We start from the raw sequence: 25,339 nt of genomic DNA on the forward strand, positions 1-25,339 counted from the left end.
TTTATTTACTAAACCAACTTAAGTAAAAGTTGTTTTCAGATTGATTGTTGAGGAAGCCCCGTCACATCACTTGATTTGTCTTTTTACACCCACGGCCTGTCATAGAAGTGAGAGAAAGAGAAGATGTGAATCCTGGTATTGTGTGTACATAAACTGTGGTGCAGTTTCTACTTATTACCATGCATGCACAGGAGAATATTTTGACGATGAGTGCCCAAAAGAAGACAAACATTAATATTTCACAACGAAAGGGAAATTTTGTATTTTTTTGTGATAGCAATGGGTAGGTTGGCTACCACACCCAATATGTCATTGACCACACCCACCAAACTACGTGTTCACAGTTATAATACAAATGGAAAGTATCTGGGCATGAAGTATGTAGTGGAGAAAGTGCGTAAAAAACAGTGGACAGCGTTCACGTACGACCCATAATAATAGTATGTGAAATACATTCTGCAGCGTGTACCGGTGGGTACAGTTAGTGATTGCACCTGCATATGGTCTTAGACTGTTATCACTTAGTTGTTGTGTGGGAATACAAAATGTCTTTGTTATACATGTCATTCGTACCTACTGCTGAAAGATTTTTTAAAAGTATATTATAGCATCCGGAGTCAACGAAAGCTTGACTGCATTTTCGTGTCGCAAAATGTGGTTTCTATTGCACATGCCTAACTACTATTTCTGTAAGTATGGCTAATTCACGTTTTATAAATATCAATACCAACTGAAGACGATAATTTTAGTTTCACACATATTTAGTTTATAAATTCACAAATACCAATAACATAATTTATAGTTAATTAAAACAACGCAAAAGAGCAATGATCCCCGAGGCGTTATAGGCATCAACAATACATTTATAATATCTCGATATTCTGAAACACCAATACAGTTCGCTTTTCATATCATATAACTACTTAAGTGTATATTTACTATCACATGTAGTTTCGATCCATTTTCTTATGATATAATCAAACATAAATGATGCACAGATATATTAATATAGTACATATTATTATCCAAATAATTCATTTCGAATTCGCAATATCTACAGCATGGGATCTAATCATTATTTAGTAATAATAAATGGAAGTGTATTGTATCCAAGTTGTATTGTTGGTTCCCTTACGTATCTTTTAAATACATATTTCGGCCAATTAGTCGTAGGTACAGTAGAGAAAAAAAAGCCGAAGACTCACTCTAAAAGTGAACGATTGATTCTGTTAAAAAGAAAAAGAAATTGCGAACATCTGTGGTTGTTAGAAATTATGAAAATAGTGTGTGAGTCTTTCACACATCAGTTGATTGAATTTAGCACTGGTGTCTTCATTTACTAACTAGTAGTTACTCACTCACCCTTATTTATCCCGGGCTGAAGTTTCCCAGGAATATGAGTTGTAAGAAATGCAAATTGAAGTTGTGTAAGGTGTGGTCCACTGATGCGACTGTGTGACACTAGGCCTTAGGCGGTGGCTCATTATTATTAATGACATTTCCCCCTATACCAAAACACTAATTTATTTCTCATACATTATGTAGGAAATGAAAGATTTAAGCTTTATATGTTATTTTGGTGTGAACGTGTATCACTACCTAATGCAGTGGTCGGCAACCGGGACGTGCGGGATACACTAAACGTGCAGTTGTTGCATCCCAAAAAAGGTTGACCATACATAATAACAAAACATATAATGTGGCGTGCATATTGAATTATTTCAATAATAATTTATAAGTACATTAAGAAAATGATTGAAAAAAATATATTATTCATAATATTGTAGAAAACTGTGACTGCAGTTGGATGGCAAATACAAAAAGATATTTTCATTAGTATTATTGAAAATCAATGTAACAGATTGAAAAATCTGAATTCTCATTTTCTGCCATAGTTTTAGAAAGAACAATAATACACTTCTCGGGTAGCTGGTGTGTTTCAATTCGAATATCAACATTCGGGCTTAAAGTGGATTAAGATAATTTGAGAAACACTCAAAAAATCATAAATAGCAGAGTGACAAGACAGTGATGTATCAACTGTAATTGTTGTTCAATTGTATATTTTCAAGCTCCGTACTATAATTATGGTTACATGTAAATTGTACGAAAAACATTTCACCGTAACACAGTTCGCCGTGAGCTTTCTATCGGAAAGAGATGACCGTATACTATACGGTCTCCAATTTTATTAGATTTAATATGAACATTAATTCAATTTTCATAGCCGATTTTGGCAAAATTCATGAATTCAAGAATGAAAACCTAGCCTAACCTAATAAATAATCTAGTATATCGGCTATTTTCAAAATTTGTTTGCTACTGGCTTCCTGTAAACCGACAAGAATCGTGTTTTATTAAGACATAAATTTTATCTCAGTAGGTACCTACTATACGACCTAAAAAGGATGGACGGTCTTTAATATACCTACGAACATTTATATTTCCGACACGACATTTCACCTTGAAGTGTGATAATAGCGAACTACAAACGTACAAATTTCCGAACACGACTTATAATATAACTTCGTAAATAATATTATTTAAAATTTGACTGTAGCCAATAAGCCCAAAAAAGGTTGCCAATCACTTACGCATTAAGTTAAGTTAACGCGTTGGTACTTAAGAATGGTGTATTCGTATTGTATCGTTTTGTATAATTACTATTGCAGGTAAAAATAACCGTACAGTACTGTATTCTGGAAACGCGTGAATAATAATAGTATTTACACACAAAATAAAGTTTCCGGTGTGTGAAAATCTTTTCTTAAGAGCACAAAAGAGTTTATTTATTCTGCGCGCTGCGGTCTACTGATGACATATAACTTGTTTTTCTTCAATGTCACGCAAAACAAAAATAACATATATATATCTAACGATCATACCAAATTGCAACGAAATAAAAAAAAAACACGTCATGAGAATGAGATAAAATGACCTTTCCAGACGATTAGCAAGCGGTTTTTATTAGTGTTTTTGTTTACTTTAGTAAGTCGAAATAAATTATATGCTACGTGCGTATGTAATGTTTGCTAATGGCGTAAAGTCCATGTAATGATGAATACAAAAGATGGTATTATTAACCTACAAAATGAAGATTGGTGAGATAGTAAAGGTCGCAGAAAAAGATGCAAAATGGAATTGTGTCGTCGCGTATCGGGTTTATACAATATAACACACAGTTAACGTGAAATTGAGATTATTGGGTTTAAAAGTAAATATGTGTATATTCAACACATTGATGATAATATTCATTAAAAAGTCTGTCAAGGAAACATTGTTTGAAGTTCATTAAATTATTTTTTTATTTATGAATGAATGATAAGTGCACGGATAAGAGCCCGAGCTGTGAAAGTTTGAATTTCTGATCTCACTAAGTCTATCATTTTATAGGTATGTTTCTGAATTTTCTAAAAAAAAATAGCGGTTAAACTATAATGGTAGCTATGGTATTTTAATTCAGAATTCATTATTATCACACTTCGAGATTTTCAGTAGATAGATAACAAGAAATATTACCAGAAACCTAAATCCCAATGCCGGGTCCACACTGGTAACATGTCGCGCGACAACCTCGTTAAATTTTACAATAAGTATGATAATTATTGTAAAAATTAACGAAGTTGTCGCGCGACATGTTGCCAGTGTGGACCCGGCATAACGTTGGCCGATGTCAAAATACAGACATTTAAGAGCGGCATGCACAATCTAAGATTTCGATCCAAAAGATAAGTCGCCGAAAAGGATGACTAATAGAGTTAAGGAATCCTTAACCATAGACAACTTTTGTTATGAACACAACTCTTTCCGTATTACCATTTTACCACTGACAGCTGCTGTCAAAATAAATTCGCGTGCTATAAAACAGGATATACACTCATATTCATTTAACAATTTATCTCAATATGGATATTGATAGTGTTAATTCGTTTGGCATGTACTTGCAGAATATTATTTTACTTGTATACGCCAGCCCACAGAAATACAAGATGACATATGATAAAATGACACTTAACGCTAGTGTTACCATGTTAAAAAAATATCTTGCGGTGCCTGTGGAATCACGTATAATGACTTATAACGGAAACAAGAGTATTATAATTAAATATTAATATGTATTTATAGTTATTGCATTTATAAAATGCAGTTGTCATATTTTTGTCATCGTTTAACAATTATAAAATAATTTACCTAAACTATAGGGAAGAGAATTTTTAAATATGGTATTATTTTCAATAGAAATGATCTTAACTAAGGACAATGTTTCTGCATGGTGTTTTCTGCTAAGGAAATTTTAGTTATGACAAATGTTTCTGCATTCCGCTCTAGGATAATATCTCGTATAAATTACACAATATGTTACCGACTTTTTCATTATTTTATCCAATTATTGAAGCTGTCAATAAAACGAATTAACACAACATTATCTCAGGGATGATTAATTTTTTTTACTCCTATTTTTTTATATTTATACGATAGCTGTATACGAATACCTAGGTTAGTATCGAAAAATGAAACACTACAGAACAGATTAATAAATAGAATTTAGATAGTCTATAGGTACTCCCAATACACTAAATTTTTGAGCAGTGTTTTGAATGTGCGACTGTCCTACGAAAATGAAACACACATTATAGACGTGCAATAATGTCTTGCAATTTTCAAATACACCAATATTGAATGAGCGTCAGTGCATAAACCGTGACAGTTGTCAGAACAAATCACAAACTTAGAATGACGTATTCTTGACACGAGTTTTAATTTATCCCATATTCTTCCACACTCGGTTGCCTGTTACTCCACACCCGTTAGGTATTTCAGTTCCCATTAATTTCGTGTTCCTAGGTGCCAATCCAATATTATTAAGGCTATACTTCAGCTGAGGCATGGTCTAAAACGATCGTGACTACGCGACGCGCAGATTGTGCAAACGACGCGTGACGAACAAAACATAATTTGTCATAAATCAGACAATCGTTCACAACTACAATAATACATCGATTCACACGTCTTACATTAAGGCTATACCTCAGTTGAGACATGGTCAAAAAAGATCGTGGCTACGCGATGGGCGGATTGCGCGTCGCGGGTGCAAATGACGCATGCCGAACGAAATATAATTTGTCATATAAATTCAACATGCGTCCATTTAATGTTCTGTTTATTGTTATTTAAGTAATAATAATAATATATTCATTGATATGTTTTGTTTTTCGATTACCTAAATACGTAACGTTTTTTAGTCATCTTTACACGATTTAAGAATCAATTCCTCCGACGCCATCACAAAAAAAATTGACGTGCTCACAGGTCGACTATCGCTCTCCGACTGGCAACGCATGCAAATTTGCGAAATTATGTCTCACCTATTGCTGAAAATTATTTGCCGTTTCACTGAAGTATGCTCTTAACGTGTATGAAAAATCCGTACTGACTGAATTTTTGCTCTCGCTTCACATCGTTTCCATGCAGATAATAATATATGACAATCAGAGGATAAAATATAGGTATTAATTATATTGAAAATCAATATAACGTATTAAATGAATATATTATTTATTTAATTGGATTTTTAATACATAGATGTAATCAAATAAATTGTAACAACATGCCCATACATATTATGTTACCTTTGTTTATGGTTTCCGCAGTTGTGGGTAAAATAATTTCAAACAAACATAATAATAATTAGTAGACGTCTAGCGAAAAAGCGTAATATGTCGCGTTAAAAGCTTATACGTTTATTATACCTTCCGTATATTTAAGTTCCCAGTAACTTACTCACGGATTCCAAAGCTTCCTTACTTATGAAGTCTGATCCTGTTTCATTGGATACAACCGCGTACCGTTATAAGTACATACGACATACACATAGCCTTATCTCCAGAAGCTGAGGTGAAAGATTACCTAATTAACAAAATGATAAAATAATCTGCTATAATTAATATATTAAATTGTAATAATTTATAATTATTAAAATTAAGTATTTAAAAAGACAGTGAATTAAATTAGAGAACAGCAAAAACTAAAAATATCTTCTACATTATCTCCTGTATACAACATTAAAAAACAAGGTTTTAAAGAGGTCTTCCGTAATGCGAAAAGTTCATCTTCCACACACCAGAAGGATGTTGTGATATGGCAGGCAGTTGAAGTATAAACGTGCTCACAAAATATACGATACGGTTATACAGCGACGAATTATTTCAATTCGAATTGATTTGAGTTTTGTACTATTTCATTTCAGCATCTCAAAGGACTATGTGCACTCACCAATGGTAAATATACACTGACACTGAATTATTTCAAATCAGGAATTAGGTAGGGAATAATAATAATGCTGGAAAATGCTAGGGAAGGATAATGACGCAAGACAATATAAATCAAACTCCATCGGTATAGCAGGAGGCCAAGGCCGTCTTATATCGTCTGCTTGTTTAAGTGCCGTCTCCTCTACGAAAGATGACCGTCATCAAAGCAATCTCCACTTTAGATCGCTGATCGGCACAACTACCATCAACAAGACCACCTATAGGACCGTAAATTATTGTAGTGCTAGAAAGCAATCATAGTGAGTACAAATTTGTTCGAATGACAGTATTATAATATCTTCTGTCGGTAGAAAGCGCACGATTATAATATTGCTGTTAAATAATTGCATTTTTATCTCAAGATTAGATTACCGTTGAACCGCAAACCGAACCCGAGTAGATTACTCCGTGTGTGTTTTATGATTGCGGTTGAAGGAAACAATGGAACATAAATTAAATTTACATTACAAATCTGAATGGAAAATAATATGTGTTTTCATAGCTATAAAAATCCGCCTTGAATAAGAAAACAACTTCGCAACGCTCTCGGAATTCCCTACACATCAAATGATAATTATTAATATCACTACTAGTCATCTTCGTTTTTGTGTCTTTGACTGCTGTTGAGGATCTTGACTCCTTTTAAATGTCTTAGTTATGTATTTTCAACGTTCTCCGCATAGCTGAAGGTATTGAGATGCAATACACCCTCCACAACCTGCCGTGTCTGTACAGCCGTGGATTATGCACGGCCGCCTTCCACAGCGCTGTATTGCGACATAACGAATATTTAATTGCTCACATTTCGTCCCAAATGGAGCCGCACGGGACCGATTATTTGCAACCATGCACCTCGGTGCTTAAGACTGACTCTAGAAAGAAAGTGGGAAAGCGAGGTCCAGCTCTGCTGGCCGCCGGCATGATACGCCCTGTGTACCCGCGTACTGATGCTCAACATTTAATCTGATTTTACGGAGGAGTCGGAATTATCCCGCTCCCCATACGATGCTGCAAATTTTTCAAATGCCGCAAAATTGGCCTCTGTTGTAATCAGGACTGCGTGGCCAATTGGGCCCGTGTGAGGACGGACCCTGGCAAACAGCTCCGCTCGTTCGGATTCCATAAACGGGCAATCCCAGAGGACGTGGTATTGAGATGCGTCATTTTTGGAGATAAGCCTTTTCAACGTATTGCATGGTTCAAGAACTGCAAAAGTCTTTGGAGATGTATTTTGGAAAGCCGATCTTTCAGGATGGCAAAATTCTTCATCTTTGACGGTCATGGAATCCTTAAAACAGTCTCAAATAACAATCTCAAAAGCATCATTCTTTTTATGCATGGTATTAAAATAATCCATAATTGGTTATTGCCATAGATTGTAAGGCCCAGATTAATAATAAACAGGCGGGAGTCTTTCTACATACAAAGACAACGTGCACTAAAAATATATACTTATAAAAAAGTAATGCTCAACCGTGTTCAAATACGGGGTAAGAAATTCTACTGTCTCGGTAGTTTAGCGTTTTCTCGAAAGGACCGTTTTGCATCGAATCCAGCGCGATAAAAATACTAAATACATACAAAAATTCATCACTGTAAATACGACAGGCTCTATAGTCTATACCTACATCCTCATGTTTTGACATTGTATGCGTTTCTTATCGTTTGTATGTGTAGTATGCGTGAAATGTACCAAATTAGTTGAAGCCTTTGTTGGATTGTGTTGGTGAGGTTGGTATGAACGTTGGTACAGCTGCATATGAATTAGTGGAACTGCTACATCTTGTCGATCAGGTTGACAATCAATTAATAATACATACCTACCTACAGCAGACAGACGTCATAAGAAAATCATATTTTTTGTAGAATATGAAATTTGATGTTTAATTGAGTTATTTTTTAAATACGTTAATAGGCAATTAAACAATATTTTTATTAAGAAGTTCGCCAATAATAATATTGAATTATATTGTAATAAAATTAAAATAGTATTATATATTATAAAGTGATGTGATCATATTGGCCAGGTGCGCAATACACCTAGCATTTGAGTAAATAAATATGTTTTGATTCAACAGTGCAAATGTTCATAAAAATTCTTGAAGAAATGAAGTAGTATCGACTAATTTTCTATCAGTGGTTTATAATCGTTACTCACGTAGAAAGTCAGTTTTTAAATATACAGGAATATGATATATAGATAAAATAGATTATAGAAAAAGGTAAGGGATGCGAAGCGAAACATAAGAAAAAATACAGAGCTGACAGTAATGGCACTCTCCCATTTCGGTTTGAACTACCTTCGTATAGTCGCGGATTACTTCCCTCGCTGATTGATAGCCAAGCCGAAGGGTGGTGGTTGGTATTCCGTGACAGTTTATTTGACATAAATATTCCGCCTAATGAAGAGCTTCGAGGATTGCGACTAGTGTATTAGGCACTGTCAACTTAGATTTCGACCTATTCATATAAGTACGCCTTTATTGATGATGCCAAGAAACTTTTGATATTTAATTACATATAAACTTCAACGTATTTGATTAATAAAAATAATTCAAATTCTTACCTAAAATATATATTATTAGAGTACATAAACACGACTCAAAACCTCTTCAGTTTTAATTGCAAAATATTAAGAGATCATTTACTTGACTGTATAGACAGACGATATTATTTAAATAACGTGTCTACTTTATTTTTATGAAATTTGCGTAAATAATGTATCAAAAATACGATAATAACCTTTGATGCATTTTAGTATTAATTTCAAATATCACTAAGTATATCAGAGGTCAAAATACGTTTTGATAATTAAAATAAAAATATGCTCTGTTTTATTTAGATTACTAAATATTAAATAATTAATAAATTGATGTTACCAAAAATAAAGTTCAATTAAAATGAGTTTCGTCTTGATGGCTTATTGTCTACAAAATTCATTTCTAATGCACAGTTTCCTATCGTTATTTTCATGCTGAGGGTATATTGGGATGATTTTCTTTTCCAGTGCAAGGATAGAAACTTTCGTAGCATTTATGTAAGTTTGCTTATTCCGTTTACAATCAAAAGTAATAATTCATAGTAGTCTTGCAAAAATTGAATGTGATTGAAGTTGTAAGTGAATCAAAAATAATTACAAGATAAAAAGAACTTTTTATACACCACGTTTTTAATTCTGTTGAATCATATAAACTTGACAATTCTATGTATTAATAAATACTTTTTTGTACTTGATAAAAATACTGAATATATAGAATACTGAAATGTCAATTTGACATTTCATATTAATTTCTATAGTGACGCACGTATATATTAATAATTTAGTTGCTAGGACCCCCTTAGCAACCAATAATAGTGTTTTACTTTGTATTGATTTATTCCGAAATAACTTTCCATACAAAACAGAATTAACTGAAATTCAATTCTGCTTAAGGGGGGACATGCTCGTCGAAGGTCAAAATTGAGTTTTTATTGTATTTTCAAACCATGATCTTGGACACTCCTTAAACGTTGTAGATGATCTATTTATATAATTTTGAAGCCTTATTATCCTTTATAGTTATTTTACACATTTGATGACTGCATAAAGTATTTTTATTACATAAAATAGTATTCGTTTAAACCTCTCGCTCTAATGTTTTAGAATATAGTCATATTTCGGTACATAACTGTGCAGTGGTGTTAAGATTTTTTACATTTATTAATTTTTAAATGCATTTATAAAACCATTAGCATAATTTATTATGAGATAATTTTTGTAAAATATTCACGATAAAAAATTATATTGATAATCTCTGTGATCCCAAATTTGACAAGAATTAGGCATTTTATTATTCAAAAAATCGGCAAGATTAACACATTTGAAGATGATTCTAAAGATATTTATTATAAGCTATGTCTTTGACCATTCAAGTGTGATAAACATCTTATGAATAATGATTGCTTTATAATAATTATTGACCTAAGAATAAGGTAGTGTTTTTTTGAAATACGCCATTTCTTTTGTCATTCCCCAGTGGTTAAGCTACAACATACGGCCGTAGCCATAAATTGACAAACTATAATTGAAATAGGGAGTAAAATGATATTGACGCGCGTGTTTGAACATGTACCGTTTAAAAAAAAATAAAAAATAAATAGGTTAGGTACATGTTCAAACACGCGCGTTAACATAATTTTACTCCCTACTTTAATTTAAGTTTGTCATTTTATGGCTACGGCCGTATGTTGTAGCTTAACTACTAGGGAATGACAAAAGAAATGGCGTATTTCCAAAAAACACTACCTTATTCTTAGGTCAATAACTATTATAAAGCAATCATTATTCATAAGATTTTTATCACACTTGAATGGTCAAAGACATAACTTATAATAAGTATATTTAGAATCATCTTCAAATGTGTTAATCTTGCCGATTTTTTGACTAATAAAATGCCTAATTCTTGTCAAATTTGGGATCACAGAGATTATCAAAATAATTTTTTATCGTGAATGTTTTACAAAAATTATCTCGTAATAAATTATACTAATGGTTTTATAAATGCGTTTAAAAATTAATAAATGTAAAAAATCTTAACACCACTGCACAGTTATGTACCGAAATATGACTATATTCTAAAACATTAGAGCGAGAGGTTTAAAAGAATACTATTTTATGTAACAAAAATACTTCATGCAGTCATCAAATGTTTAAAATAACTATAAAGGATAATAAGGCTTCAAAATTATATAAATAGATTATCTACAACGTTTAAGGAGTGTCCAGGATCATGGTTTGAAAATACAATAAAAACTCAATTTTGACCTTCGACGAGCATGTCCCCCCTTAAAGATGGCTAAAAGTATCAAAAGAATACTTTGTCATCATGTTCTGATGTTTTCTAAAAGTTTCAAATGTCTAGCTAGTCGGGAAGTTAGTTAAAAATCGATTGCAAGATTTGTACTGGATAAACAACCACCGGAAAAACAAGAATACGACCTAATAAAAACGTGGTAAAAATACACGTACCCGCATTTTGTTTTTCGGTTTAGTTTTTTATACGATTATGAGCTTCTTAATTCATTAACATTAAAGACATTAGCATGATAAATACAAGAAAAAATTTGTACTGGACAAACAAGAATACGAGCTAATAAAAACGTGGTAAAATAGTTTAACGTATATATCAATATTACTACTATATTGCAGATAAATAAATAGTATATATATCACTATCAAAAGAAATACATTGTTTTATTTATTGGATTTTTGTATGTACCTACATATAAGTGCTCTCAAAATATGATTATCTCATCTCACAAAAACATCAATATAAAATCAATCTATAAATTAATAGTGATTTCCAAATTATGTTGTAAATTATCAAAAGTATGATTATTGATTGGTATGAAACTGGGATTTCTGGATAGTAATGTATACTTATAATTAATGGTTTACTGTTTCTCTCCATTATAGCTATTGAGAATGTTAGATAATGACATTTCTTTCGTTATGAGAGCTTCATAAATTGCCAAAAAACTAATTTGAGCAAGCAAACTTTTTAATTATATGCCATTTTAGGCATGTGTATGGGACTGTACAAACAGTGGCGGAGCCTGGAATGGCTAAACTTTGGCAATACACCGATAACAGTGATTTAGAAGGGCGTCTTGGATAGTAAATAGCTGAACATACAAGCGCCGTCAAAGTAATCAAGGGGTAATTTAGTTTGTAATCCACCCCATGGCAGACAAAGCAACCGGTACAATGTCACCCCTAAAGCTCACCGAAAAGCTTCTTATTTCGTTTGGATGGTCTATTTATAAATTTGAAAATGTAATTTTATTATGATAAAAAAATATATAGATTCTTAGCAATAAGACAAGAATCTTTGCAAACGTCATGGCTGTCTATACGGTTACGTTACACCTACTCATAATACTAATAATACATTGTGTTATTTATTTCTTTTGTTGGTATCTATTTGAGTGTGTCGTGTATCAATCAATGACTTGATGACTCAATGACGACAAAACAGCATTATGATTTTATAAACATCAAAAAATCTCGACGATATTTCAGCAGATCTATTTTTTGCAATATTTTATGTTCTTGTAATATGAAATAGCTAATAAAATAGGTAGATTGAAAGTAACGATCGTGTATCTAATACCTAAGAGATTGCCATATAGTCAGGTATGCTCAACGCGTTGATCACGATCGAGGGTAGATAGCACCATAGAACTTCTGTCGTAAAAATATAAACAGCGTGTACCTACATTCACTTGTAATATAATATAATTTCACTGAAATTTTGAAGAAAAAGCATTGACCATTCCCAGTATTATTTTCTTACTAGATTACTTTCAAATGAACCGTGACGAAATTTGTATTGCAGCAGTGCAAGACCGCAATCGCCGCAGCAGTGAGAGAAAGAGTAGATGTGTGATCTCGCGCTTTAAAATGAGACGAAATTTCTTCTTACCGTCACGCAGTAAGGTTGTTAATCAATAGCATAATACTTGGACTATGAGTGCAATGAATACCAAAAAGAAGACAAAAAACTAATAATTTTCACGGCGAATGAGAAATTGGGTAATTCTTTGTGATAGTGAAAGGCAGGTGTCATAATTTATAATGCCTCAGTGTCAGCCAAATATAATACGTTTATCAACGTTGAAGAATGACACTGGGAGGTGATAGACCACTGGCTAATAGATCAAAGACTGCTTGAAGAAGACTAATAGTATGCTATGTAGGTATTAAAAATAAACATAAAAAATACACGTACCCGCTATTTTGTTTTTCGGTTTAGTTTTTAATACGATTATGAGCTTGATATTCATAACCATTAAAAACATTAGCATGATAAAATATAATTAGTCAAATTAATTTTACATGCTATCTTGTAATATATTTATAGCTTATGGTAATACTATGTTTGATATAGGAACAATAATTTATATTTAGAGAAAAAAAAACATAAATTGTGTATATTACAACGCGTTGTTTCAGTAATCGTTGTCGGAGTAATATTATTAAAAAAACGGATACCTATAAATAATTAAGTACTTAAGGTTACTTTACAAAGCAAGACAAGACTTCATAATAAAAAGCCTCCAATTAATCATTTTATAACCAGAATATTACATCATTCTGTTAAAAGTATTAATAGTAAATTTAAAAAAATAACGAATCCGGTTTTTTAAGATTGGTAAAAGAGACTAAGTTTTAACATTAAAATAAATTTATTACACCTCGAGACTATTAGCATTTTTGTAAAAACTTAGGTATAAATACTTGCCAGTGTAAAAAAATAATTATCAGTAATCAAACACCTTTCGTAGGTAAGTTCCATTCATGGGTCATTCGACGAAATATGATGCAATAATTTGTTGATAAATAGTCGTTTTAACACATTGCCTGCTGCACAACCAACTTTAAAATAAGCAGATCGCACACTGAGATCTATAGGATCGTAACTGCACATAACATGATCTTGAGTAAGTTGAGTTTGAATGTTAAATAATTAACTACAATTTAATTAATTGCAGTAGACTGCTGAAAAATTTACCATATTAGAATAATTTTGTGTACTCCATCCTACTGTAGTTATATAGTACCTATAAATATATATATTTTTAAATTAAATTCTGGATTTTTGCAGTTGCGGCCATATAGTTTGAAAATTAACGCACAAACTTCCAACAAACTTGCAGGTGTGGCTTCATAGTTTTAATAGAAAAAAGCAAAATGCACATTTTTCATATAAAATTTCATTAAAATCAGTGTTTTATATAAAAATTATTATAGAAATAAAAAAATCAATAAAAATAATATTAAACATAGAGAAATAAAAAAGAACAATAAAAATAACTTAATCATCAGTAGGATACGAAATACAATTATATATATATAAATTATAATATAATATGTAATAAAATATTAAATATAATAAAAAAATATATGTGCGTATGCCGTATATACTTACTCGATCAGAATGCAAATCATCTGCAAATACGGCGGTCTAGCACAATAAATATTGTACCAAAGATGAAATATTTTTTAGGCAAAAGTGCCTCATGTAAGATAACGCCATATAGCTCTAAATTAAAAATTTAAATATAAAATAACCATATTATGGACACAATAATGTAGGAGGGCACTGCTTCCAAGTAGCAGTTAATGCCATATAGCATTAAAAATAGATTTTTTTCTATTGAACTGCATTCATAAGTCATTTTTGGGTTTTTTTTGCTGTTATGACCCTATAGATCTCAGTGTGCGTGATGTTAATATTAAATATAATTAGGTTTTAAATAATAAAAAACGTAAGTAATTCATCACGACCAGCGAATTAATATTAACATTAATTACTTGAATGGGAAATTTAATAATCTTTTAAAATTTAAATTATTTTTCATATTATATTATTATCTCCAATACATAAATAGCTGTAAAAATATTTTTTGTATTAATTAAATATATCTTGCTTCTTCGACGAAATTATGTGGAAAATTGATATATATATATATATATATATATATATATATATATATATAGGGATACTTTCATAGGATTTGCTTGGCACACTGCTGTTTTAGTCCATAGCATGGATTTACTGCTGGCAGTACGCATTATCACGATCATAATAATCAAGTATTATCGTATTGCAAAGTTGCAATACTGCATGCATGGATCAAAAATTAGGCTTCTGAATTTTCACGCGATAGTTTCAACTTGCGCGACATCTGCAACCTTCACGTAGCAACAACCAACTTGTCTTGTCTTGTTGACACTTAAATGAGATTCGCGACAATTAGCATTTTTGTGTGTAATGATTTGTAAACAGTAATTATTGCAATAGTTTAATTTACACGTTATTGCTGGTGGTAAATCCACGCATGTGTACAGGGCGCTATTTGATAGATAAGCAAGTAGCTCTCCATTTTGGATACGGATTTCATATTGGTAGGTATATATAATTATAATAATATAATGTAAATTATTATATAATTTTATTACTTAAGTATATGAATATTTTCAATAAATGACGTCATAGGATTTTGGTATTTTGACCAATTGTCATACTATTTAATCTCGAAATATTTTACTCCAAGTCTGAATTAGATCAAATTTTTAACCCTCCTAAAATATAAATTCGTTGAAAATATTAGATTCTAGTATAAGGTATCTAGGTATCAAGAAATATTTTATTATCAAGACAAACTGTCGGTTTGTGACGTCACATTATCTACAACCAACCTCCTCTCCCAGCCCCTTCATTGCGATTGATCATATTATTTCTGACCCCCTCCCATCATTAGGGCGTGCCGTCACATACGGTAATAAGTATCTGCAATATTATGCTACTTCTATCACTTATGGCTAACACAAAAGAAAATGGTAGGTAAGTAGTCCTTACTCGTTGGGAATATGTTAACAAAAAAATAAATAAACAAATCGACTGTAGTGTTTATTATGCCGCAGATCAAGTTGAAGAAAACAAGTGTCCAAAGGTTGAGGACGCCCAGACGGGCGGACGCACGACGTCAAGTCGTGATGACGAGTGGGCGATGGATGCCAAAGAACCAGCTAAGCCCGCGTGGGCAGAAGTAGAAAACTTAAATTTGTTGACTTGCCCATACACGATTATAATAAAAAACGACAATGTAAAGATGTTGGAAACTAATCAATACATTTGGCAACTATAACTAATTTCTCTAACCATGAATATCATTAGAAAAGGCAGCGCATTGCAAAAGAAAAGTAACTATATGAATGAAATAAATGATTGAACGAATATAGTCACAGAGTTTGAAGTATTACATATAATTAAATACATTAAAATCTGATCATATATGCATTGATGTTATTAAAATATATTATACGACCATGGCCCCCACATCCTGAAGCGGGCCCCCATGCTAGGATGTTTGGCGGCCCCCCCTTCCTATCGCTATGGGTAAAGACGGTGTGACGCGCTGTAGTAGCGTTTTCCAAAATGGTGTAAGTAGTAAAATTAAGGTGTATTTTTAGCTATTTTTTTGTATTTTTAATATGTAGGTACATCCATTTGAATCATGGAGTTGTTGAGTATCGGCACACAGTTAAAAATTGGATTGTACAACCAAATATTTTTAATTATCAATAACACTGAAGTAAAATCTTTTTTTACTATTAGAGCAAATGTGTGATGTTTATCTCATTTATCTAGTCGACTCGCCACGCCGGGCCCTTCGTGAGCCCGGGCCCCAAGGCTAGAGCCCTGTTAGCCCCCCCCCTTGTGGGGGCCATGTATGCGACAGTGATATAACAATATGTTTAATACTCTAAAATAATAATTTATAAAGTTAAAAATATTAATCCTAACAAAGACACCTACATTGTCAGTCTCAGATCTTTTGACAATTTTAAAATACAATACAGGCGCAGTTAGTAACCCTTTTCTTCTGGTTAAAAGGTGTCAAACGTAAACATGTCTTTTAAAATGTATTGTTAATTATTCGTGTTACCCATGGTGTCCTTATTGTGTATCAAACACACATTGAAAAACACATAATTTCTTTTTACTATACTGGAGCGTTGTGAACGTGATATTTTCTCGTCAGAACTAGGTACTGTTTTAGATAGGCATTTATTTACCTTGTAAAATTAGTATCCAGCATATGGCATTAAATCAATGGTTTATTAAGTCCGCAAATAGTTTAATAATTACTTGAAATTCAACATGCTGGCCTTTTATAACTTAAAATATATTATATATAACAGTGATGATTAAAATTCTGTTACTGCAACTTTTGTAGCTGTATAACATAGGTATTTATTTGCCACGAAACAATAAATACTTCTCCAATCTTGATTGTCGTAAAAGCAATCTTAATAATAATGTTTTTTTTGTTAGATAGTTTCTATACTTTTTTTTTTTTACTATATCTAGCATTTTTTTCTGTCTTCTAGCGTATTTTTTTACCCAACCTGGTAATATTTTGTGAATTATAGTTGGCAACACTAGCACCTAGTGCTTCGGTGATGATCACTGGCACCTCTCTGCCGTGAGGCACATAACAAAATAAGCACATTAAATATAACAACTCATTCAACAATATTTGCACGCACAGCTATTAAAAGATGATCTCAGCTAACAATGTAATTGAAAACTACACAATACAAATACTTATGTATGTATATATTATAAATTATAACATTTATCAGTAGGTAAATAAATACGTATGTATTTTAATGCGTTAGTTTAAAATTAACTCTTTGAAAAGTCGTGCCTTTAAGATACAACTTTTAAAAAGAAAAAGGAAATAATGCAAATGCGCACTAAAATCTAAAACTCGCGCTTCAAAAGAAATTTGATAAAACCGCCACGGAACTAATCTAATATTATACAAAGTAAAAGAAAAATTAGATATCGGAATTCGGATACGATATTTTACAGTTGTATGAGGAAAATTTTAACCGAAGGCAATTTTGTCTGATTACCCACAGACTTTGGGGCGAAGAAAATTTCGCAAGCGGGAAAGTAAAGCAGTTTTATTTTGCGAGGAATATGGAAATATCATTTTCAGATATTATGGTTTACTTTGAATTTCAAAGTAGGTATCAGCGAATTTACTTTCATATTGCAAGCGACGGGTTATAAAAAAGTAAAATTAATCAGTGATAAACTCGAAGTAGTTGGTGAACGATATTAAATGATAATAATATTATTATTATGAAATATATAATCACTAGAAAAAATCATTTTGAAAAAAAGCGGTCAGAGCACATTGTCGCCGGTTCGAATTCTGCTGTCGTATTTTATCTTTTAGATGTTTTATATATTTCTTAAATTATGTATATTCAATAAAGAACGTTACATTCTATTTTGTGAAATATTCGCTGAATAAAACATTGTTTAAGTACCTATATAAGAATACTTTATAAGAAGTCAGGCTCGATACTTATCTACCTATTTAAAAATAGCTACTTAGATAGGCAAACGCACCAGTAGGAACGCCTGAGCGAAAAAAAAACATTTCATAACTTCACATCATGTCTTCTATTTCCAGTATATATATGTGGAAATATGATGGATGATAGCATGAGATAATATGACAGACAGAGGTGAGCTGCGCTGGAAACCTTGGTCTAATCAATCAACTTGATAATGCATCTTTCACAATGAATTGATGCATTTCGTTGAATAGGCCCACGCAATGCAATAGCATTTTATTATGAAAGAGGGTGAAAATGAGTGTAGTTTTGGAAGGAATATCAAATGAGAAAACACGTACCTACTTCATTATAGAGCGTAATGTATCGTGTTAACTATTTAACACGTTCGTAAAGTGTGAGATGTTAGAATATAATAGCAATTCATTTGTCGCTTTAAGTACGTTATACGCTGTTGTTTTAAGCGCGTTTGTAAAACAAACAGCGAATTGAATTCGCGAATCGTAAAATGCAATAATTGCGACGTATAAACTCATGCGCGAAGTGACCGATTGTATTGTGGTACCTATACCGATGGCCCAGGATAAAGGTCGATGACAATACATTCGTGACTTCGTGCGAACCATTGACTTGCCAATGGACACTGTGTGTGACGAATGAATTTGAAATAATACTGCTCGTAGACAACTAAGTCTGCTAATTAATACTTTGGACGCGGAAGACGCACACGGTGCGTAATGACCAGGCGGCCGATCGATGTAATTAACGTGCATTTTAAAGGGGGCAATTAAAATCTCATTATCTATTCAGCAGCGAAAGCGTTAAAGGAAATTAAATTATTTCGAAAATATATAAATACAGAAGAGCGTGGATACAAAAATGAACCCTTCATGAACTACTGAACAGTACATATATACCTATTATGTATTGCAAATCAACGTGGATCGACGTAAATCACGAAATTATTGTCATATTCTGCAAACGCGAGTTTAAACGGTTCCATATAAAAATACAATGTATAATAAAAAAAAAAAATGTTCCTTATAGTTCCAATAAATTATCACTGTATTGTTATAGTTATATCTACGAGACATGAGTACCTAATATCAAAAATGAATATACTTATCGCCTTCTTCTAAAGTTAAAAAAATAACTTTGAATGCGAAACCTAAGCATGAAAGACTGTCAATGTGAACACATCGAACACATCGTGTTGGACAAACAAGAAAAAATTTGTACTGGACAAACAAGAATACGAGCTAATAAAATCGTGATAAAATAGGGTAACCTTAATAATGTAAACCGCACGATATTAATTAGCATCGGATGGATATCATAGGATGGTGTGACATGAATATATTTTATAAAGTTTAACAATTATTGCACAATTTTGATTCAAATTGAAGTCATGTCATTAATTCGAAGTATTAGTTTGTATTTTTATGAAATGAAAGTATGTGGGTAATACATACTAGGTATAGATCACCTTTCACGGAATTAACAAGATATCAGTTGAAATGCAATGCAGTGCTCATACCGCATGATGTTTACCAAGCACTGATACAGGTGAGGTAAATAAACATGCTGCACAGAGAGCGACACGGCGCAGATATTGGGATGATCGTTTGATCAGATGACCCACTTGGAGCGAATGGTGCACCACTAGGTGACGTAACGCGATACAAAGTGTTTGAATATCAAGATAGAGACAGTTTAGGGTTGCATACGTTTTCTTAATTGAGTATGAATTGAGTTTCCAATTTCTGACGTAAAACAGGGGCAGAACTTGGTAATAGATATGAGTGCTCCTGAAGCACTCCCAGGCATTAAAAAAATTATAACACATTTTCGAATTAATTATTACCTGTTCTTTTATCTGTCGTGATTTGAGTAGAAATCAAAACGTATATAAGAAAAATATTTTGCGTATTGATTTTGATCATTTTATTTTGTCTAGTTTTTTTTTCGCAGGTACCTACATTACAATTTATAGTAATTTTTTGAATATTTATAGGAGTGCTCTGCATCTACGAACCGCACGCCACTGATAACTGCATATCTGGATAGTAGTAATTGAATATTATTAGGTACTATTTTTTATGTTACGTGTTTTAAAATTTTTTCAGTAGATATCAACGGCTTACTTCTTAAAATTTTAATTGCACAAAAAAACATTACGCAATGCAGCTGTTCCTATGTCCATACAAAAAACGCTGGGTACTTAAAATTGTTAATAAGCCAGTCGAGTTGTGTGTTGAAAGTGAAAAAAATCGTGATCGCATTAAATTTATTTTAAAGGTAAGTGGGAAACTTACTTGAGAATCATTCATGGTAGACGATTTTGCTGTGTCATCGTCTTCTATCATTCCTCGTAGATTGAGACATCGATCACTCAGTAATGATCTGTGGTTAATCTGGAAAAAAAGAAAAAATATATAAATAAAAAATTGAGTAGTTAGTAGTAATTAGTAATGCTGGGGAACATATACAAATTGTAAGTATTGACTGGATAGAATACATATTATCATGTATTACTTAATTTATAATAAAAATTACTTACATGTAAGTAAGAAAATAGATTTATTATTCAGCTTAAACTCATATTTTTTTCTTCTACATTACAAATTTAGAAGTCCTTTGTTGTTGTGGTTATGAAAATTGTAATGTGTAGTTAATGTAATGGCAGGAAGAATATAAATCCACACACCGCTGAATAATATTTCTACACAATAAAATGTATCGATGGAAACCGCCCGTTGAGGAAAAAGTTACCATTTAGTTAAATAGATCAAGGGTTTAATTCAGACGGCTAGATGGCATTGCCATGTAATTTATCAAACCATATGTACATACGCCTATTTGTATTGCAGTAGAGTATCGAATAGGTAACAATCAATGCTCTTCACAAGTATTTTTATTTATCTTTAAAACAGTGTAAATTCCAGAGCTTCAAACCGGGACTGAACCGAAAACAGGAAAACCGATATTTTTGCCCTAACAAAAACCGGAGCCGAACCGAAAAAAATGTAATTTTTTCGGTTCAGTGCATGTTCAAACACGCGCGTTAACATGATCTTACTACCCACTTCAGTTGTCGTGACGCATCTCGACATAATTCTCAAAATAATTATATTATAGTAATTTAAAAATTTATGGCTACGGTCATGTGGTACAGCATAACCATTGGTTTAGGATCGTGGCGCTGGGCTATCATACAAGTACCATCAAATGCTATAAACTAAGGCTGAAAATATTTTTTTAATAGACATATAAACATTTAAAAATTAATCACTCAGAACTGAACGAATAACGGTCCAAAGCCCTGGTTAATGCTATTAGAATCTGTATAATCTTACTTTGTGCCCTATTCGAAATATATCAGACCGATGCCTTTATTGACAGCACATGAATAATATAAAATTTATATTGTTTAGCGTTTAGGCCTTTTAGGCATTTTTAATGTTTCAAAATAGTTGAAAATATTATAACGTGACAAAGGAATTTAAAAATAAATTTTCAATTCCATTAAATAAGTATATAATGATAGTGATAAAATCCATTCTAGATTATTTTAAATTGAAACTATAAAAAGATTCTGCTTTGAAACGCTACGGTAAATAATAAAAATAATTCTATTTGATCAGCGATTCAAACAGAATCCATAAATCAGCAGATAATTTTATCGTTCGGAATCACTAAATTGCATCACATCCGTTCAGCGGGTCAATTTTTATTGAAAACTCATTTCATATATATACGGAATATGGATCTAAATAACACCATGGTTGAGAAATAATAATATTTAATTTGTTAACATATTAAATTTAAATGGGTTAACGTGCTGTATTACACCATATTTTAAATACAGATTTTATCACTGAGTAAACAATTTGTTTTAACTTGTCAGGTTCTAGAGTAGGTATTATGAGGAATACCCTTTTCTTTCGGAGAAGGTACCTACTTTTCGGGAAATATTTCTAAAATTCAATTTACATTCTGTGATGTTTACACATAAAATATACCTACTAGACCGCTATATAATGTAAACCAAAAGAATCCAAGGCTAACCTAATCTAACCTAACGATGTACCCATAATTGAAAAATATATTGTTTTCAACCAGTTAACGTAACTTTTATATTATAAAATGTTCTCGAAATGTGTCGAAATAACAGACTTTACGATTACACGAAAAAATATTTAATATTTACTAAAATAAAAAAGCATCTCCAATGACAAAAAGGCTATTCGCAACTATTTTCACAATGATACCTGATTATTACCGATTAAGCGTAATATATTTACATTAATTTAATAAATAAAATGACACTGCGTTATAACTTATAAGACATATTAGAACTGATAAATCGTCTAAACTTGCATGGATTTACTGTTGTCAGCAGTAGGTCGTATAATCGCGGCCATATCAAGAAAATGCACGTGTAAACACGTATTGTCATGCAAGTTGCAAGATGGCATGCATGAATCAATGAAGTTCGGAAGCTTCTGAATTTTCATGCGACAATTGGGATTTATTCGATCTACGCCTGCGCAGTAGAACGATAGTGGCGAACCTGCTACCTGAAAAAATGAACTATACCGCGGAGAGACTTATTTTGAGTTTAACCGAGTTTTACGACCTGTCAAATAGTATCTACCATAAAATAACAAAATCGTGTCTCGCTTACTCTTGAAGAATGAGATTGGAGAGATGTCAGCACTTTTACGTGTAAACTGTTATGGTCATGATAATTTAAAATACACACTATTGCTGCCAGTAAATCCATGCACGTGTACAGGCGCTATAATATATGCTAATATACAAATAAAATATAACATGTTACCATAAAATTAATAGCGTAGAATTGTCAGTTTTACCGTCGCCCTTAATGGATCTAGCTGTACTAGCTTGCCATATTATTAAAAAGCGACAACTGTTTTCTATGTAGAATTTGACGGTATATTTATTATTAAGAGCTAAAACAAACGGTTGCGTATGTTTATCCGTCAATGCAATGTGGATAGACAATGCAATGCACATTTGGCATACCAAACCGACTTGGTATCCATCCGAACGCAGCGCGAACGCCCCAAAGTTATCTTATAGTTTCTGTGTAGTAAAGAGCGTTTGAAATTTCACACTTTTTGGAACATCTGAAAATCCACTCCGTTTATTAAATTATGAAAACAAACATATTTAATGGCGACTAGAACGCAGTCATCCATTTTTTGAGATCATATTTTTATAGTAGAACAATAAAGAGTTATTCAAACAAATTTTAAGGCAAATATAATCAAATTAATATGAGTTCGGGAATTAATCAAAAAAATGCATTTCACTAAAATAACATTTACTGACAATATTATTGTGTCGTGTTTTGCAATCGCTCTGTGGTAAAAAATATAAGCGAATGCATTATTCTGTCGGTCGATTCAACAGCGCTAACAAATCGCGTTCCAATAATATATTACATTTCATTATCAAGATATGCTTGTAACATTCGAATTAAAAGTCTCGTGCTGCAAACAAGGCTTTCAGCGATTGGATTTTTAATTTAAAATCTGGTTCTAAGTCAAAGTGAATGGCTGCTATGCAGTTAGTTATGCGATAACCATTTTGAAATAACATTCAAGTTATAATGGCAGACTAAACCAATGTGACATACATTTTATAATTGACTGCATTTATGCTAATAAACATATGAAACTATGGCTTAACCAAAGATGTTGAACAAAAGTTTATTATATGCAGTATTTGCACTGGGTACGTAGATACATAAATGTACTTAACGTAACACGTGTAAATCGATGTATTATAACGGACGTATTTCTGCAAACATGATCCAACCCACAGATATAACATTTTAAGAAAATTTAATATTTGAGGAATGATTGATTTAAAAAATATGATTTGTGATTATTTAATTTAGACATCTGATGGGATACTTTAATAAAATCAAATAATCACACATCATTTTAAATCAATCTTAACTCAAATATTGAATTTTCTCAACATGTTACACGTGTGGGTTGGATCTTGTTCGCAGAAATACGACCTATTGTAGTTGTGAACGATTCTCCAAAGCAGAGCTGGTTTGATTTTATTTGAAATTGCCGCGTTTTACCAAGTCCTGCCCCGTGTGGCGAAAAAAAATAACATAGTCTTCGCTTTCCGACATTGTTTGAGTTAAGACGGTACTTCAGTGTAACGGCAAATAATTTTCAACTATAGGTGCGACGAAACTTCGGACTCGCTGGCAATCGGAGCGAAAGTCAAGCTGTGAACACGTCAATTTGTTTTGTGATGGCGACGGGGGAATTAATTCTTAAATCGTGCAAAGATGACTAAAAAACATTACCCATTTACTTGAAAAAGAAAACATGTCAATATTATAAGTATTAGTAATAGAACAATAAACATAACATTAAATGGACGCATGTTGACTTTTTATGAAAAATTATGTTTTGTTCTGCACGCGTCATTTGCACAATCTTCGGGTCGCGTAGTCACGATCGTTTTAGACCAGGGGGGGGCAAACTGCGGCCCGCGGGCCGCATGTGGCCCGCCGGGTATTTTTTTGCGGCCCGCCATCATTAATTGTACTTCTGATTACGAATAACTTTTTTATAATTTTTTAAGAAATATTGACAATAGATTAAAATTTGAAGAATTTGTTGTTTCGTAAATGTGTTATCTCAGAAGGTACGTCTTCCTTGCGTCTCGTCTCACACTATGTAACCAATATTTTCGACGTTGAACATCGTGACATATTTTAATACTTTTAACTCCGCGTTGCAAGGAAAAAAAATATATGCCCATGATATGGTAAAAAGTTTGATTGGATTTCAATTAAAACTCAAGTTAATCCTTCGACAAATATCGAATAACAACGTGGACCACTTTCCAACTTTGAAGTTGCTGAATATACCAGAATATAAATTTGAATAATATGGTAAAATTATTAAAGCTCTGAATGACGATTTTTCACAAAGATTTGGTGACTTCCAAAAAATTGAGACAAGTTTAGCAATAGTACGCAATCCATTTTCAATAGATATTGATAGTGTACCGCATGGCCCCCACAAGGGGGGAGCTGACAGGGCTC

At 32.2% G+C, this 25,339-nt stretch overlaps 1 protein-coding gene across 2 annotated transcripts in view; it reads right to left on the reverse strand.

Annotated features, from left to right (window-relative positions):
• LOC147066351 (uncharacterized) overlaps nt 1–25,339 on the reverse strand; it is a 1,224,975-nt gene that overhangs the window by 218,504 nt on the left and 981,132 nt on the right. For both annotated transcript variants that reach the window (XM_085955769.1, XM_085955768.1), the window contains exon 6: nt 20,550–20,648. In XM_085955769.1, coding sequence (XP_085811895.1) covers nt 20,550–20,600 — 51 coding nt within the window. In that variant the 5' untranslated portion in view covers nt 20,601–20,648. The remainder of the gene's footprint in view (nt 1–20,549; nt 20,649–25,339) is intronic.

Source organism: Rhyacophila brunnea, unplaced genomic scaffold, assembly GCF_057557595.1.
Source record: "Rhyacophila brunnea isolate RB1 unplaced genomic scaffold, BYU_Rbru_1.0 scaffold_5, whole genome shotgun sequence".
In the NCBI taxonomy this organism is placed as follows: domain Eukaryota; kingdom Metazoa; phylum Arthropoda; class Insecta; order Trichoptera; family Rhyacophilidae; genus Rhyacophila; species Rhyacophila brunnea.